The following is a 19,056-nucleotide window of genomic DNA, read 5'->3' as shown; positions in this document are numbered from 1 at the left end:
GAATGGCAGATTTCTTTCACTAAAGGACATTTGTGAGCCCGATTGAGTATTAATGGCAGTCTAACAGCTTCCTGCTCACTTTTCCTGATCGGTAGCTTTCTATTGTGATTTGTTTAACTTGGTTTAAATTCCCCGAATGCTGTGATAGACTTGAATTTGTATCACTGAAGTGTTAATCCAGGTGTCTGGATTACTGGCATGGTAAGAACAGTATTCTGCTGCCAGACTTGCTTTAATCCTTCACTGTTCCTCTTGATTATCCACTGAGATGCAGAGGGAAATTGAGCCAACAAGTTTCACGGTTCATATAATTAAAATGATTCACCACTTGGGCCGTTGAGATTCTACCTCTTATCAGAAATCTCTCAGACGATCTTATCTTCCTTGTTAAGAACATGGTGGGAATTCTTGGACAGAGGCTTAGCTGGATCCACATGTTTTACTAGCGGAGAGGCAACACACCAAATTACACAGTAGCTGCAGAGAGGTTGCCATACTGAACGTTCCTTCTCTGGTAGTTTGCTAATTCCTGTGGGGCATTTCTTGTGTTCGTGAAGTGAGTGTTCCCAGGATGATTTGTGGACAGACTTCTGTCTGCCATTCACTAATAGCTGTCAGTGCCTCTGGTTCTTTTAGGTTTCTGTTTATAAATAACTGACGATTGTCGGAATCAAAGCTGTGCGCAAGGTTTATTGTTGATATGCCAAGAAAGATGTGAGTACTGACTTGTATCTGCAGCCTGTCCAATCCTAGAGTCATCGAGACTTGAAAGGTTGGCTAGCTCTCTCTCCATGGATGCTGTCTGGCCTGCTGTGATTTTCGGTACAGATACCACCATCTGCAGAATTTGTTCCGATATATTTCTCGATGTGTACTTTGTGTCAGACTGAGTGCACATGGTTTTAATAAAAGTTTGGCTGTGGAGCACAATGGTGGCTCACAGGCTGTTTTATGAGAACAGAAGGAATGGGCTGAGCTGGCAGGCTAGATTGGCAACCAGTTCTCCTGGTGTGCTCTCATTTAGAGCGCATGTTTATACACTTTAACCTGGGGTGATCTAAATGAGGAGATTAACATTAGGACTTGAGGTAACTAGAGGGAAACAGTTCCTTCTATTCTGAACCTCAGCAGGATGCAATGTTAAAATTCGAGATGGGCCCCTCAGAGTTTTTATACAAATACTTAAGATATGTCACACAGAAACAGGTCATTCAGTCCAATAAGCCTGTGCTAGTGCTTATGAGAAGCAATTTGTCCCTGTTTTATCTTCCTGCCATGTTATTGTCTGAACCAAGTGTTCCCATCACTTCAGAATTCCTAATATTTGTGGCAGCACTTCATTGAGGTTTTTTCCGCCTGAGTGAGATGTGTTTTTGATTACAAGGTGGGTGGATACAATCTCTTTGTTTTAGTAGAATGTGATGTGAAGAGAGATGTTTTTGTATAATCTAGATGAATAAAGTAACCAATTAAAGAGGAGAAAGTCAGACGTGCAGCAGATTGGAGGAGCTGATTTCCTCGTGGTGACTGAAGGTTATGATGTAGGCACAAACTCAATGCTGTTGTATAAACCCGTTCTGCAACATTTTCAAAAACGTTCTTCTAAACAGTTTTGTTTGTTCAGGCTTCCAGCTGCTGTACATGGAGCGTTCCGGATTTGCAGTGTTCAATGGTTATAACTTGTGGGGTTGCTGAGGAAGAATGGCAGCAGAGTTTAATGGTTCAATCTCAAACTGGTAAAGTTGTTGAAATACCTTTTGTCAGGCCTTCAACGTCTGTCGCCTTTTCTAGGTTCAAGGTAATTACTAATCCATATTTACTCAGGGGCAGATTTGGTTCAGAGAATCTTGGGAGGTGCCTGAACTACAGCGTAAACACCAGCACAGACTGAGTGGTCTGTTTCAGTGCTGTATATCCAAGTACTCCTGTAAAAGATGACATTCTCAAGTCCTCATCAAGAATAGCAGTGCTGAATTTTGCAGCCCCAATAAAAGGCTGTTCTGCCCACTGTGTATCTGTGACAAAAAAACCTGCAGATGCTGGAATCCAAACTAGACAGGCAGGAGGCAGGAAGAACAGAGCAAGCCAGGCAGCATCAGGAGGTGGAGAGGTCAATGTTTTGAGTGTAACCCTTCAGGACTGGGGGTGGGGGTAGCTGCAGATAAAGGGGGTGCGGGGCAGGGTGGTGAAGTGGAGTTGGGTGAAGACAGGTAGAGGGTACGACCTGGTTGGTTAATGGGAGGAATGAATCTGGTTTGTTGCAGGGAGGGGCTAGGAAGGGAGTCGGGGGATGGGAACGGAGGTTATTTAAAATTGGAGAACTCAATGTTGAGTCCTCTGGGCTATCGGAGAGAACAATTGACTAAGACCTGTTCCATTGTCCTTTCCCTGTTATTTTACCTGATGGGCCTGTGCTGGGATCTTTTAAAAAGCAAGCAATTACACCTATTCTCTTGAACTTTTCCCAAACGTTGTTGTTTATTCAGTATTTTTGTTCACTGCCTTTTTTATGTCTATGCATCATCTGCTCTCACTGTCCAGAGGAATGTTGCTGAACAAAGAGACCTTGGAGTGCAGGTTCGTAATTCCTTGAAAATGGAGTCGCAGGTAGATAGGATAGTGAAGAAGATGTTTTGTATGCTAGTCTTTATTGGTCAATGTGGAGGTCATGTTGTGGCCATACAGGACATTGGTTGGGACACTTTTGGAATACTGTGTGTAATTCTCATCTCCATGCTTAGGATGGATGTTGTGAAACTTGAAAGGGTTCAGAAAAGATTTACAAAGATGTTGCCAGGGTTGGTGAATTTGAGATACAGGTTGAGGCTGAATGGACTGGGGTTGTTTTCCCTGGAGAGTCGGAGGCTGCGGGGTGACCTTATAGAGGGTTATAAAATCATGAGAGGCATGGATAGGGTAAATAGACAAAGTTTTATTTCCTGGGGTGGGGGAGTCCAGAACTAGGGGACATCAGTTCAAGGTGAGGGAAAAGATAGAAAAAGGGACTTAAGGGGTAATTTTTTCACACACAGGTGGCCCGTATATGGAATGAGTTGCCAGAGGAAGTGGTGGAGGCTGTTACAAATTCAACATTAAAGGCATCTAGATGGGTATATGAATAAGAAGGATTTAGAAGGATATGGGCCAAATGTGACTAGATTTATTTAGCGTATCTGGTTGGCTTGGATAAGTTGGAGCGAAGAGTCAGTTTCTGAGCTGTACACTTCTAATTCTGTCTATATTTCTGTGTTGATCTTCCATGTCCTAATGAGCCTCTGCAGGATAATTCTCTAACTCCTGATTTATCCTGATTGATCTCTTCAGCCTTCTCATGAGTTTAGCTACCTTATCTCTCTCCTCCTTTATTCTAATAAGAAAAGGTCCAGTTTCTCCAAGCTCCTGGAACAAAAGCACTTCTGTTTTCTCCATGGCCTTTACATCCTGAAAGTAAGGAGTTCAAAACAAATCACAGTATAGTCACTGAGGCTGAATCAGTAATTGTGTAGCTCACTATTACCTCTTTGTATCAGCATTAAATCAAAACTAAAACCCCTTTTTTTTAAAGTTCCATTAACTTGGGGTGGCACGATGGCTCAGTGGTTAGCACTGCTGTCTCATAGCAGCAGAGACCTGGGTTCAATTCCCGCCTCGGGCAACTGTCTGTGTGGAGTTTGCACATTCTCCCCGTGTCTGCGTGGGTTTCCTCCGGGTGCTCCGGTTTCCTCCCACAGTCTAAAGATGTGCAGGTTAGATGAATTGGCCATAGTGTTAGGTGGATTAATCAGCAGTAAATGTAGGGGGGTGAGTTGCTCTTCGGTGGGTCGGTGTGGAAGGGCCTGTTTCCAAGTTGTAGGGAATTAATCTAATCTAATCAATTTTGAAACCAACTAGTAGATATTTTTGTTTTTGACTGTGCATCGGCCCTATGCTGGAAGATAAAGGCACTTGCCATTTTCAGAGCTGAATTTGGTTCCCAATCCCCAACTTTGACTTGATGCGAATCTTTGTGCTTTGTGGTGTAGTCTGATTTAATGAATCCTTTGGGATAGCTGCAGCCTATGTGAAAAAAGGATCTGAATCTATTTGTTTTGGTTAGTTTTGGGCCTGTGGATTTAGTGATAGAGCCATGTGCTGATATTTCCTGGATGGCTTGCTGAATCGCGACTCTCTGTGTGACTGAACAGCTCATTCTTGCCTTGCAGAGTTTTGGGCACATGAAATAAAATATTGTGAGGCAGTGGGACCTAGAGTGCAGAAATTTCTTCCTTTTCTCACTCTGTAACTGAGCTATGTCATTGTTAACACAAAGCTGGGTGGCAGGGTGAAATGTGAGGAGGATGTTATGAGAATACAGGGTGACTTGGACAGGCTACAACGGATGCATGGCAAATGCAGTTTAATATGGATAAATGTGTGGTTATCCACTTTACAGGAAGGCAAATTGCTATTTAATTGGAGTCAAGTCAGGTAAAGGGGAAGTATAATGAGATCTGTGTCATCTTATACATCAGTCAATGAAAGTCCAGCAGGCAGTGAAGAAAGCTAATGGCATGCTGGCCTTCATAACAAGAGAAATTGAGTATAGGAGCAAAGAAGTCCTTCTGCAGCTGTACAGGGCCCTGGTGAGACCACACCTAGAGGATTGAGTGCAGTTCTGGTCTCCAAATTTGAGGAAGGACATTCTGGCTATTGAGGGAGTGCAGTGTAGGTTCACGAGGTCAATTCCCGGAATGGTGGTACTATCATATGTTTAAAGATTGGAGCAACTGGGCTTATATACCATTGAGTTTAGAAGGATGAGAGGGGATCTGATTGCGATGTCTAAGATTATTAAAGGATTGGACGCTCTAGAGGCAGGAAGCATGTTTCAGCTGATGGGTAAGTCCAGAACCAGAGGACACAGCTTAAAAAATAAGAGGTAGGCCATTTAGAACAGAGTTGAGGTGAAACTTCTTCACCCAGAGAGTGGTGGATATATGGAATACTCTGCCCCAGAGGGCAGTGGAGGCCAAGTCTCTGGATGCTTTCAAGAAAGGGATGGATAGAGCTTTGAAAGATAGTGAAATCAACCGATATAGGGATGAGGCAGGAACAGGATACTGATTCGAAGGGCCTACTCCTGCACCTATTGTCAATTGTCTATTAAAGTGTTAATTTGTCAGTATTTGGAATCATTTTGTGCACTGTTCCCCGTCATTTAATGTTTGTTCTGCTGTGCTCCTAGGAGAGCTTCTGATTGTATCTGTAGTGCTTTCATTGATCTGTTCTGGAGCTCTAACCATTTGAGAGTTCAGCAAACAGGACCTGACTGGATCAGAACGACTCCTCTGGCTGCCAAAGCAGCAAGGACGAGGGAACTTTAGCTGTATCTCAGTTGGTATCGTCCCTTTGGTTGAGAGCACACCTTTGGGGCAGTTGTTTCTAACATCTCCCTACTTGTGAACACAGCTGAGGAATGAACCGACGACATTCCTTTTGTGTTTGCAGCTCAGTTATACGGGTTTTTCACAACGGCTAAGCTTTCTTTTTTGTGTCACCCGTGAGGTGTTAGTCTGTCTAGGGCAATTCGCGTTTTTGGTTTCCAACGATGAGAATTTTCTGATGGCAGAACTCCAGCATTTTAACTGTGAAATTCTGCCCTTAGAGATGATTTTCCAGCCTGTCTTGTAGGTCTGCTCAATCTCGTTTTGCTGTGCCCTAATAATTCCACCCATTGAAGGGGCCTCAGAGTATTTGCAAATTACTACAGATCACCATTGCAGTCACAAAAACAAAAAAAAAATCAAACCACGTTATCTTCAGCCATCCAGTCCCTCTGTTTAAACCAAATTTTATTTAATTGCTTAATTCATATGTATTTTCACTGCAAAGATCCTCAGTGTAATTAGCATGGTGGGCTGACATCTGGTGAACATTCGCAGAATGGAGGAGAGAGTTGGGGTGCACTATCACCCAGTCTCCCATCCTGAAGGAGTTCGCTTTGTTTAGTTGTCAGAGCCCCCACTTCTGTAAACCCCATCGGTAACTTCATGGTGTTTGTGTGTGTCTCTTGCACCTTTTAAAATGCTTTTTAAAGACTTTCTCTTTGACCAAATGTTGAGTCACTTGTCGAATTATACTCCTACATTGTGCCTTGGAATGATTTCCAAGAGAATGTGGTTCTGTCCTTCCTCTGGTAAATGGTTTGTGTTATAGGTAGGGAGCAGCATTGTGCTGTATCAGTTATTTCCTGTGTGGGTGGTGTTCTCAGTGGCGAGAATGCCATGTCAGTGTAGGTTGCAGTTATTACCCTGTTTAGGCAAGTTGCAGTGTAGAGCTGGAATTCTGTTGGGCCGGTGTGAAACTGTTGTTAATAGATCGAATCTGCCCTCCACAAACCAAGGCAGTATGTGATGTCCTTGGCTAACCGCCCAGGGGGTTTAATAATCAACAAGGATGTAAATTAGAAAGTGATCCAGTAGCTTCCTGGTCCTGTTAATGATTGTCCATATTTATGGAAAGGGTGAAATGAAGGGTCACAAGCAATACTAGAAATGAGATGTTCTAGTAACGCAAAACTGCTGTGAATTAGAACAATCAGAGCACAGACGTTTATGGAGCAAATCCAAGGCCATCAAAGTTTGACAGGTTTTGAGAGTGTAAGTATTTCTGGAGAGTTGGTAAACCATTAAACAAGGAAACTATCACTCAAAGAATGAAAAGGGAAGTGAAAGACTGGACTGTTTCCCCTCATGGCTGTTCTTGCTGCGCAATTGCTTCACAGGGAATTGGCTATATATTTAACAGGAGGAATTGAGAACGATTGTGGGAGAGAGCTGGGGAGGATGATAAGAATAGAAAGATGCAATTGAGGAACCAAGAACATCAGCTCACCTTCCACTGAGGCAGACTTTTTCTGTTGGTGTGAGTTAATATCCTTGGCCACTGTCTTTGTGGCATGCTTGGCCAACTCACTGGGCGGCAGCAACAGGCACACAGCTGTCTGCATCTCCGGCAACTGATAGTAGTGTACTTGCTGTAATGGGTCAGGCGAGAAGCCTCCCCTGCAACCGGGCCGATCGTACCTTTGACGAACAAGTCCATGACGCTTGTGGCCTTGAAGGTACCAGTTCACTGTGAACCTGCTTCATCACTTGATAGACGCAGATGGAGCAACTTTCTTTCCTGGGCTTTCTCTTCTTGCTGCCCCTCGCTAGTGCCTTCTAGGTGATTTTCTTTGTGTTTTCATTGAACGGTTGAAATGTTTTCTTCTCATCAGCCTTAGTGACGATCAGTTTCAGAAACATTGGGTGAATCGTTGACACATACTTGACCTCTGACCATTGGATAAGCTCCCTGTCAATTCGAAATTGCTGGCCCACGCACGCACTGTCTGGTTTTGTTCAAATGTGTGGGATCTGTTGAATGGAAAGAGTCTGAAGCTTTCTTAAAACTCAGGATGTAGAAGGGGTCCTCCACCAGATGGGGCATTGTACTGGAGGAGAGCTCACATGGTCAGTACTATAACACACAACTCGGTGACTGAGGGAGGGCCACCTTGGGACTGGGACTATTAGAGATGCTGAGGATGGATGGAGATGAAGCTTGTGTATCCTGAGTAAACCAATCTGTCAGAGCTCTCTAATAAAGGGTGTGCTGCTTTGGGTAATATCAGAGCAAAGCTGGGTTGAGCTGGCACACATTCTGCCTGTCTGTTGCTCTCATGGCACTGATAACCGAGCTTGCCATTTTTAGACAATCCAACCTGAATGAAAGCCTGGCAAAGTATTTGGCAACTTTTGTGACCTCCGAATATCTCCTAGCACTTTACAGCCAATGCAATCATTTTGGAAAAGTAGTCCCTCTTGTAATGTAGGAAAAGCAGCAGCCAATCTGTGCACAGGAAGCTCCCATAGACGGTGCCATGCTAATGATCAGATTGATTTTAGTAATGCTGATTGAGTCTGCATGGTACATATTGGCCAGAGTGTTAGCAAAAGCTCCCTTCTCCTACAGTAGTGCTTTGGGAGCTTTTATGTCCATGTGACCAGACCTTTACGCTGAAAGGTACAGTTATCATAGTCCCAAGGGGCTGTTCTTTCATTAGAGAGGGGTGACTGGCGGTAGTTTTTCTGAGAGTCACCATGCCTCAGGCAGCGAGGGCTAAGGTTGAAAAGGTGGACCAAAACAGTAACCTCAGTCAGTGTGGGAATTGAACCTGTGCTATTGGTGTCACTCTGTCTGGTAAACCAACCAGCCAGCCTGCTGAAGTAAGTAACACTCCTAACCCCTAACCCCTACCCCCTCCCCCTCCCCTCACCAGTCTAGGTTTACTCTCCCATCCAAAATATAGCCCCTGATGACAGTGCAGCACTCCCTCGGTATAGCATTGGAATGTCAGTCTAGATTTTTACACTCTGGTCTCTAAAGTGGGTCTTGGACAACAACCTTTGACCTCAGAAGCGAATATACCACCACAGTCATGTTTGATCAGAAAGCATTGTGATTAACATTCGGTGATGTCCTTCCAACTTTGGGAAAAGTTGGAGTTGTGGGTGTTGGAGGTTGATTCAGGTATGCTGAGAGCCCAGCACTGGTGTTCATTGCTGCAGGAATCCGGTGTCATTGTGTGTGAAAGTCAAATATTCCTTGTAGACTGCATCATTGACATTGGATATTTTGCTCCTGTGCAGGTAGTCATGGCGATGACTGGACAGACCACCTCTTACTCCAGCATGAGCAATCACACAAAGGAGCGAGTCACCATTACAAAGGTCACCCTTGAAAACTTCTACAGTAACTTGATTGCACAGCACGAAGAGAGAGAAATGAGGTAAGCAGTGAGTGGGGTGGGGGGGGGGGGGGGGTTATGTGGTGGTGGTGGCAGTATACTTCCTCCCACCTATCTGGCAACTGGTGTTCTCAGCCTGAATCGGACACTAACTCCTGCTTTCGCCTTCTATTCCACGCATCAATAAAAAACGTCTTGTCCTTGGTATGGTGTCAGGCACCGAGAGTGCATCGTAAATAGGAACCGGCGTGGGCCGTTTGGCTCTTTGAGTCTGTTCTGCCATTCAGTCTGATCATGGCGGAGTATACAACTCCATAACCTGTTCCTGCTTTCTCCCCATACCCCTTGACTCCATTATCGCTAAGAACTATATCTAACTCCTCCTTGAAAACATTTTGTGTTTTGGCCTCCCCCACTTTCTGTGGTAGAGAATTCCACAGGCTCATCACTCTCAGGGTGAAGAAATGCCTCCTCATCTTAGTCCTAAATGGCCTATCTCAGATCCTTAGCCTGTGAGCCATGGTTCTGGACCCCACTGTCATCAGGAACATCCTGCTTGTGTTTACCCTGTGTAGTCCCGTTGGAATTTTGTAGGTTTCTATGAGATCCCCACTCATTCTTCTAAGAACCAGTGATTATAGTCCTAACCGATCCATTCTCTCTTCATCTGTCACTCCTGCGTTCCCAGGAATCAAATCTATGTTGCACTCTCTCTAAAGCCAGAAGCTCGGGATTTTTAATAAGTTTCTTGAATTAAATTAATATTTTAAATTGCACCCTAGTACTGACTACTGTCCTGATATTTGTCACAATCTGTAATGTAGTAAGGGAGTTTATCGGTGCTGTTCATTTATATAGTTCCTTGACATTTACTGAGAGGCCACTACTCTCAGTGCCTTGTCATTATTGTGTCTCCACTGATAACCGCGGTCACTCTCAATCGAGTGGCAGAACAGGATGTAGGCTGGATGGCCTTAGAATGTGTGCAAAAACAAATACACAATGTCACTTTGTGCTGTGCACAGTTTAGTCTCCTTGCCTCAGCAAGGATACGCTGGCCCCAGTGGAATGAAAGTTCATGGTGTGCACCTCCAGAGCTGTGACCACAATGTGATTTTAGATTTGAAGAAACAGAGGCCAGGTTGGATAAGAACCTCTTCTGGGAAGAGAAATTGAAACGTAAAGTGTACTGTAGGTTTTTTTTAATTGTGAATGGAATGTGTGGCATAATTCAAAGCCTTTTAAAAAAAGAAATAATTTAAAGTTTGAGGTTGGAAAATTAAACTAAGGAGAAGGCCATGTGAAGGTTATTGGAATGAAAATTGTGAGAAAACACAAAAAAGAAGCCTAACCGAAGAAGAGAATGCCCCAAAATGTGTAAAATATTGCAGGGGCTTGTTCAATATAAAATGTGCCCTAACGGGAATTGGAACGGAAGGAAACCATTTGAGCCTGCTCCTGCATTGATGTGAAATAAGATGGCTGACATCAACTCCACCAACTGTCCCTACATTATTTGATTCTCTTAGTCGAAATATCGGCCAGTCTCTGTCTCAAATATATACTCCAATCTGTCCATGCTCTAGAACAAGGGACATAGCATCAAAGTAAGGGAGAGCAGGTTTAAGACTGAGTTGAGGAAGCACTTCTTCACCCAGAGGGTTGTGAAGCTATGGAATTCCCTGCCCAGTGAAGCAGTTGACACTACCTCTTTTAATGTTTTTAAGGCAAAGATAGATTTTTGAACACTAAAGGAATTAAGGGTTATGGTGAGAGGGTGGGTAAGTGGAACTGAGTCCATGAAAAGATCAGCCACGATCATCATCAATGGTGGAGCAGGCTCGATGGCCAGATGGCCTACTCCCGCTCCTCGTTCTTAAGTTCTTATGATCTCTGGAGTAGAGACATTCACAGCCCCTTTCAGTGAAGGGAATTAGCTTCATCTCAGTCCCTTTATCCTGCGGTTGAAGTTCCTTTTAATTTTTGGTTCTGAACTAGGGCAAAATAGTTGTGTAACATCTGCCCGTAAAACCCTCTAAGGAGTTTTGTGTTTTAATTAATTTACCTCTTTTTAAACTCCAGACAAAAAAGCACCATTCTACTCAATTCCTCCTCAAAGATCAGTTCCCTCATCCCAGGAATAAATCTGAACTTTCATTCCACTGGGGCCAGCGTATCCTTGCTGAGGCAAGGAGACTAAATTGTGCACAGCACAAAGTGACATTGTGTATTTGTTTTTGCACACATTCTAACATGACACTACACATGCCTGCACAATGAATTAAATGTAACAGCAGGAAAATGTTTTACGAGAGATTAAGGTTCTGGAATGTGCTGTCAGAGCCAGTGACTGAAGTGGATCTATGTCAACACCTAAGAATAGGTTACTAAATGCTCCCATTTATATAACCCTTATCACAGCTTCAGAGCATCCCAAAGTGCTTCATAGCCAGTCAAGTACTGTAATGTGCATATGACGTAGTCCAATAAAACAGCAGTGAGATAAATGCTCCAGTTGACCTATTTTAGTGATACTGACTGGATTGCCCAGAATGTGGAGGTAACTCCCTGTGGCTTAAACTGTAAGGTTGGGATCTTTATTGGAGAAGGCAGCCCATGTCTTAATATCTTGCCTGGAAGACAGCATGCACTCAATACTGAGCTGGAATGCCAAACTTACTAATGAGCTGGAGATCTGGTGTGGCCGTGTAGAAGGAAGGTACATAGGAGTAGGGGTTCAGAAACTCTGTTTTGGGCAGAGTGGCCAGTTTTCCTGTTGTAAGGGATTCTGCACTACCCTATTTATATAAAGGTATTTGGTGCTAAGGGATGGTCAGTTTTGTGGCTTGAAATCATTTCCTGCTTGAAAGCTGCCTTGAGAAAGGTTCTTTCATAATATTTCAACTGTACAATACATTTCCTGTCAAATTTTAGAACTATTTTCTCTTTCCCCTTTTGACAAAGAGCCTGTGTGAAACCTATTGTTTGCTCTCTCGCTGTTGAATTGTGGCTATAGACGGGAGGAGCTGCCAAAACTCTGATTCAGAGCAAGAGTTGACCTGTGCCATTGCATAGGTGAAACCCCACACGTCTGGTCTGTGTCAGAACAGAAGATGTTTCTTGATCTTTATAAAAAGTGTGAGAGCTCACGATTGAAGTTTGCTGAGTTATCAACAGGGAAGCTGTGGTTACTTGGCTGGTGTTATACCATGCAAATGTTTCACTACACTCCACGTTAGAGTTTGGTTAATTGGTACAATTTGAGATGAATGATAACGTTTACAGCATAACCACGCGTAAAGCAGCTCTTTGTTACTTCAGCACTGACAAAAGGAAGTTCATGTCCCAACAACAATCTTTCATTAAAATACTGTGTTCCTGATGCTCACTTTTGTGGATTTCTTTCCTGTTTCCTCCTGCTGTGAGTGTGCACTGTTAAAGGTGTTGTAATCATCCCCTCTGTTAGACTGCACAGGGCCCTTTCTCACCTGATTGCCTGGGTGGTTGAACCAAGGAGCACCGTATCTGATTGTGTCCATTATTCAATGCACCACACCACACCCACCAGTCTGTGTCCTCCTAAACACAATGCTGCTGAGGCTAGCTGTGTCCCCCTTGGTTCTGGCTGGTTGTCTAATGCACTGCATTCTGATGGTGCAAACTGGATAAAATGGTGAGCTCATAATTTGGGATTGAGTGGGTCTTAACCACTCTTTCAGGGATTGTCAAAGGGCTGTGCCGCTCTGGTGTCGCTCAGTGAACCCTAAGAAGGAATTGAAGGGGTGGCACGTGGTTTCAGAGGACCATAACCACCAAGCTCATAGCACTAGTCCTGGTCTGGAGAGAGTTGAATGCTTGCTAGGAAACTGAATGGGGCTGATGATCTCCAGTACCTGATATAAATTGGTGTGGATGTATATTTGTTAGCTTTGATTGAGAATGTCAGGACTACAGTGCCATTCCATCCCCTCTGTATACCCTTGCTTGCTCGTGGACTCACCCAGAGCCATGCCTCCTTAGGTTACTGTGTAGTAATTGTGAACAGCAGGCTCTCTGCTCCCACTGAAGTTTGCACAATTATACTTCAGAATTCAGGCATTTCAGTATATGGGCACGGCCAGAAGGGGAGAAAGTTACCAATTTTTATGTTGTAAGAAGAACTATTGGCTTCATAGAAAATGTTTTGGAAGTAATGTGTGAAATGTGGTTACAAGTTTGTCAGTCCTTGTGTGCTGTGTATGATCCGGCTGTGTATGTTTAGCCAGCCTGTGTATTGTCTGGTAACAGTGCAGAATGGCACTCTCTGGTGGTGCATGTTGAAAGTGCACATCTATCTCTTATATGTACATATGGTACATATTCCCATCATTGTTCATCTGGGTCCAGTTGCATTTAGGTCACTGTTTAAAGGAGGAGGAAGGATTAGTGCTGTAATCTGCACTGCTATTTATTGTACATAAATATAAAACTCCTAAACTTGTTAGATTCCTGATGACGGCCATTTCCGAGAGCCTGTGCACCTTTGTTTGGCATTCAGTGACATAACTGTCATTAAATATCCTAATTTCATGGGTGCCAGGCAATGGTGCAACCCCGTAAATGCCATCGCCACTAGAATAGATCATGGGTTGTGTGTACCATCTGAAAGGTACAAGTCTGGAAGCTCTCCCCTTACCTGAATGAGTGAGTGTAGCACCAACAGCATGAGAGAAGCTAAACACTGTTCCAGGACTTGTGAGCTGCTTGGCTGGGGCACTCTTTACCATCTTAAACATTCATTTCCTCAGTCATTGATGCACAGTGATAAAAGTGGGTACTATCTGTAAGATGCACTGCAGCAACTCAGCAAGGCTCCTCCAACAACCCTTTCCAAACCCACAGTCGCTATCAGCCAGAAGGTCAAAGGCAGTAGATACTTGGGAACACCACCACCTGCAGGTTCCCCTCCAAGCCAATCATCATCCTGATTTGGGAAATTATTACTGTTCCTTCACTGCCACTGGGTCAAAGTTGTGGAATGCCCTCCCTAATGGCATTGTGGGGTATATCTTCTCTCAAACTGCAGTCATTCAGCACCACTGTTTTGAGACAGATTAAGAATAGGTGCTAATTGGCTTTGCTCACAGTGTCTACATGGTAATGGTGGCAATTGTATTTAATTGCATATGTCTGTGGGGATTCATTTGTGCTCCTATCAATAGGAAAGAATTGTGATTGATGTCCTTGAGTTGGGAGGTCTAAATCCAAACTGCAACTTGCATAAGTATTCTAAAATAGGATCCACTTCACCATTTTAAAAACTGTGGCAGCATCTGAGGAGCAGGAGAGTCAACGTTTCGGGCATAAGCTCTTCACATCAGGAATGGCGTGGTGGGGCTAAGGGAATCCTCACCCACGTTCCTGATGAAGGCCTTTATGCCCGAAACGTCAATTCTCCTGCTCCTCAGATGCTGCCTGACCTGCTGTGCTTTTCCAGCATCACAGTTTTTGACACTGAACTCCCAGCATCTGCAGTTCTCACGTTCTCCTTCACCATCTAGACGAGAGATTCTCAACTGTTCTTTTTGGCCACGGCCCCCCTAAGAGCTCTTCTCAGGTTCCAGGGTCCCCCTTTCAAAAGGGACACACCACAATCAGACAGAAAGCCATTTATCATTGAACACCAAGAAAACATGAGCATTCCGACATATTGGACAAAACTTAATAAAAGACTGTATGAAATTAAACATTTATCAGGCCTAATGGGATCCTTGAGCTTGCTGCTTTTCTGCAAGTTTCATAATATCAGGCTCCAAATTAGACAATGACAGTCAGAGGTCACCTCTTGTGTTGAGGGAAAGGCAATAAAAAAAAGTTGGGCCTTTTCCCACAGTGTTGTAAATATATTCGGCAGATCACTCTTGATCCAAAAATCGTTTTGAAACTGACTGAGCTGACGACATGCAGTTATATCACTCTGAAGATCAATCAACCTCTCTTGAATTTCTGCCTCAACTTGGGTAGGTTGTACTTTGAATGGATTCTATTATAAATAGAAAGATATTATGGCTGCCAGAGGAAGTGGTGGAGGCTGGTGCAATTACAGCATTTAAAAGGCATCTGGATGGGTATATGAATAGGAAGGGTTTGGAGGGATATGGGCTGGGTGCTGGCAGGTGGGACTAGATTGGGTTGGGATAGCTGGTCGGCATGGATGGGTTGGACCGAAGGGTCTGTTTCCATGCTGTACATCTCTATGACTCTACGACTCTATTATAGATAGGAGGGAAACTATTGACTCCAATGAAGGTTGTTCATCGGTTCAGTTACCGGGGCCCCCAGAAACCCTTGGGGCTCCCCGACTCACAGTTTCCAGTCTGTGCTCCCTTCAAATCTGCCAGGGCCCCTAAGGGGGCCTTATGGCCCCCATTGAGAAGGGCTGACTTAGACCTTTTGGAGTGGAGCAGATGTGTGACTTGGAAAGGAACTTCTCCTGTAGTTCCATAAACTGCCTGCCCTTGCCATTCTAGCTTAGATCATGGGTTTGGAAGGTGCTGTTAAAGAAGCTTTGGCAAGTTCCTGCAGGGCTTCTTGTCCATGGTGCACACTGCTGTTGGAGGGATACATGTTTAAGCTGATCCTATGGGTGCTGCCCTGAATAGCATAGATCTGCTCGAGTGTTTTACTAATCACGAAGTTTAAATGCTGCATAATCTCTGACCTTGAATCTGATTACGGAATGATACTGATGCATGAAGAAGCATTCTACATGGGAAATGGAAAGGCAGACAGTGGCTTCCTTGTGTGCTAAATCTCATACATAACCATTGATACAGTGCAGCCAATGTTAGTGCTATCTCGCCAGAAATTTACACTGCCCATAAAGGAGTAATTAGAATGTAACCACAAAGTGATTTTCAATTTGATTGCTTTGAATATTTCATACTTTCTCTCTGCCCTACCCCTGGCTACCTTTTCCTGTGCCATTCTGGAAATGCTGCCAATATACTGAATGTTGAGTTTCATTTACCTGGAGACTTTCTGTTTCTTCCTTTAGGCAGAGGAAGTTGGAAAAAGTAATGGAAGAAGAAGGTCTTGGAGATGATGAGGTAATTGTGTTTAAGTTGCCTCTTCTCATCTTTGTCTGAGAGCACTCAGATGAAATGAAGACCCCTGTGGTCCTGATGTTCTTTCACGAGAAATCTGATTAGTTGTTGCATAAAGGCTGGTCGGGCTTATGTGACAAATAAAAATCTATTTCTGTTGTACTATTCACAATGTAATTGACAGTCAAGAGCATTTAACAGTGACTGCAGTACTTCAATGTAATCATTCGTGTCATGTAAGAAATGTGGCAGCCAATTTGCATATAATAATCTTCCCACAAAGAGAAGTGTGACTATGTCCAGGTGGTTTCTCTGCGATATTAAGGAAAGTATTTACCAAGAGAGGAGAGGGGGAAAGCTGCTGCCTACCCTCACCCCTACCCCATGAAAGAGTGTCATGGGGTTAAACTCAGTTTAACATCTCACCCAAAAGATGGCTGTTGTACCAATGTAATGCCAGAAGTAGTGGGCTCAAGATTGTGCTGTACGCTTTGCAGTAGGATATGACTCTGACAGTGCTATTGGCTGAGCCATGTTACTGAGAGATTCAGCATATTTCTTGCTAGCTAAACAATGTGATTATAAAATTGTAATAGATTTGTATTCACTTATCAGATTTCCTTTTTCCAACTATTTTGTATAGAGAAACAACCCTGAGCAGAAACCTTTCTGTTCAGTTGTGACACTGATGTGACACTCTGTTCACACAGGGCCTGGTGGGCTTATCATTGAAACTTGACTGGGATTCCAGCTGTGGCTAGGGCAGGTGGTCGACTCTGGCTGATTGTGACCTGGTTTGTAAATGGTACTAGATTAACGTTGTTACGGATATCAGTGAGTTTTTCAGACCCATGAGCCTTTTCTGTCATTTTAGTCAGATTGCAGCTGATCTCAACATCCGTCCTTCCCTTGTCATGGTGATCTAATGTAGTTGCTTAAAATAACAAAGAGATTTGATTGTATAGATTTCTATAGATGCAGTGACCCGTGTTTCAGACTGTGTAGGGCCCTGTTTGTGCTGCATTTCTTCACTAGGGTCTATGATCCAATGTGCTTAGCATTGACTGACTGGTAGAGATGAAGCCCTGATGACCGTCTACTGACCTTTTCTTGTAATCAATTTTACTCTTTCGATCACTTCAACTTGTGAATGACTGAGAACTCTCTCCACAGGTCTTCATTAACTTTTGGGATGAGCTATTATTGATGAGGAGAAAGTGAGGTCTGCAGATGCTGGAGATCAGAGCTGAAAATGTGTTGCTGGAAAAGCGCAGCAGGTCAGGCAGCATCCAGGGAACAGGAGAATCGACGTTTCGGGCATAAGCCTCTTCCTGAAGAAGGGCTTATGCCCGAAACGTCGATTCTCCTGTTTCCTGGATGCTGCCTGACCTGCTGCGCTTTTCCAGCAACACATTTTCAGCTATTATTGATGAGGGCAATGTTTAGAGTCAGAGTCATAGAGATGTACCCCATGAAAATCAGACCCTTTTGGTCCAACTCTTTCATGCCAACTAGAAATCCTAAATGAGTCTAGTCCCATTTGGACCGTATCCCTCTAAACCCTTCCTATTCGTGTACCCATGCAGGTGCCTTTAAATTATTGCTGATCACTAGTTGCTGTCTCTAGGTCAGTAGTGAGCCGCTTCCTTCGACTGCTCAAGTCATGTGGAAAAGTTTCTCCCACAGTCCTGTTGGGCGGGAGTTAATTTTGACTTCATGCTGATGGAAGCGCAGGTGACTTTTTTTTTAGGGCAGGATGGAGTGAGACTTGGAGGGAAATCTGGAGGTTGTGCTAATCTAATATGCCTGCGGCCCTTGTTCTACATGATAGAAGTTGCTTGTTTAGGAAGAGCACTTTCAGATTCCTGATTGATTGTTTCTTCAGATTGCTGTATTAGTAACAGTGTAGGACATCAAGGAGTTTCTCTGTGCGTGGCATTGACTGAGTGTTTCCTGTTGATTTTAGAAGAAGATGAGAAGATCCCAACATGCCAGGAAGGAGACGGAGTTCTTACGGCTCAAGAGAACCAGACTGGGGCTGGATGATTTTGAATCTCTCAAGGTCATAGGTCGGGGTGCATTTGGAGAGGTAAGGTTAATGAAAGATGAACTTCCCCAATTGGACACTGAGTCAGTCTCCATGTGATACTTTCAGAAGGAGAAAGATCAACACCTTTGTGGAGTGTGAAGCCTTTATTGGGAGGGCATCATTGGGATTCCAATGTCTCCTCTTTAATCTTCAACACATTCTATGGCTAGACATCTGGTAGGTGGTGAGATGGTGTTACTTTGTCACTCTGACAGATAACACTTGCTCAAGTTTGCTGGGTTCTTCAGTTTAAAGGAAGGCTTACCTTTCTGAAGGCTCTTTCACCAAGTCAGAATGTCTCAAAGTGCTTTACACTCCCTGAAGAAATGTTTTACTGTCATCACAGTTGTAATTTAGAAAGCAGTTCTGCCAATTTATACACAGCAAGCTCCCACAAACAGCAAATCAATAGCTAGATAACATTTTGCAGTAATGCTAGTTGAGGAAGAACTAGCAACTGAGGCTCCTCTGCTTTTTTCAAGGTAGTCCCATGGGCTCTTTGACACCACTATAGAAGGTGGTCGGGGGCTTCATTCAACTTTGCCTTTCAAATATGGCACCTCGCACTCTATAGCACTCCCATAGTACTGCACTGGGCGAGCCAGATTATACACTTGAATCTGAAGTGAGATGTGCACCCAGGCAAGGGTGCGACCTAAAGCTGGTTAAACCAGGGAAATGGCTGTTGGAATAAAATGTGAATGAGTGGGAAGTACTGTTTGCCTTTTACAGGTGCGCCTCGTACAGAAGAAAGACACAGGTCACATCTATGCCATGAAGATTTTGCGCAAATCTGACATGCTGGAAAAGGAGCAGGTGAGCCATGTTTGTTACCTTTCCGATTGGTGTTCCGCTTCATCCCAAACAATAGACAATAGGTGCAGGAGTAGGCCATTCAGCCCTTCGAGCCTGCACCGCCATTCAACATGATCATGGCTGATCATTCCTAATCAGTATCCTGTTCCTGCCTTATCTCCATAACCCTTGATTCCACTATCTTTGAGAGCTCTATCCAACTCTTCCTTAAATGAATCCAGAGACTGGGCCTCCACTGCACTCTGGGGCAGAGCATTCCACACAGCCACCACTCACTGGGTGAAGAAGTTTCTCCT

General features: G+C 43.9%; 1 protein-coding gene across 3 annotated transcripts in view; it reads left to right on the top strand.

The window, feature by feature from the left end:
* Window positions 1–19,056, top strand: part of LOC122563322 (serine/threonine-protein kinase 38) — a 61,112-nt gene that overhangs the window by 19,751 nt on the left and 22,305 nt on the right. For all 3 annotated transcript variants that reach the window (XM_043717054.1, XM_043717053.1, XM_043717051.1), the window contains 4 exons: window positions 8,673–8,812; window positions 15,807–15,858; window positions 17,822–17,944; window positions 18,677–18,760. In XM_043717054.1, the coding sequence (XP_043572989.1) occupies window positions 8,679–8,812; window positions 15,807–15,858; window positions 17,822–17,944; window positions 18,677–18,760 (393 nt within the window). In that variant the 5' untranslated portion in view covers window positions 8,673–8,678. Of the gene's footprint in view, window positions 1–8,672; window positions 8,813–15,806; window positions 15,859–17,821; window positions 17,945–18,676; window positions 18,761–19,056 lie in introns of those variants that run through there.

Source organism: Chiloscyllium plagiosum, chromosome 26, assembly GCF_004010195.1.
Source record: "Chiloscyllium plagiosum isolate BGI_BamShark_2017 chromosome 26, ASM401019v2, whole genome shotgun sequence".
NCBI classification, from domain to species: Eukaryota; Metazoa; Chordata; class Chondrichthyes; order Orectolobiformes; family Hemiscylliidae; genus Chiloscyllium; species Chiloscyllium plagiosum.
The sequence above is the reverse complement of the archived record's forward strand: the minus strand, read 5'-3'. Positions and strand labels throughout refer to the sequence as shown.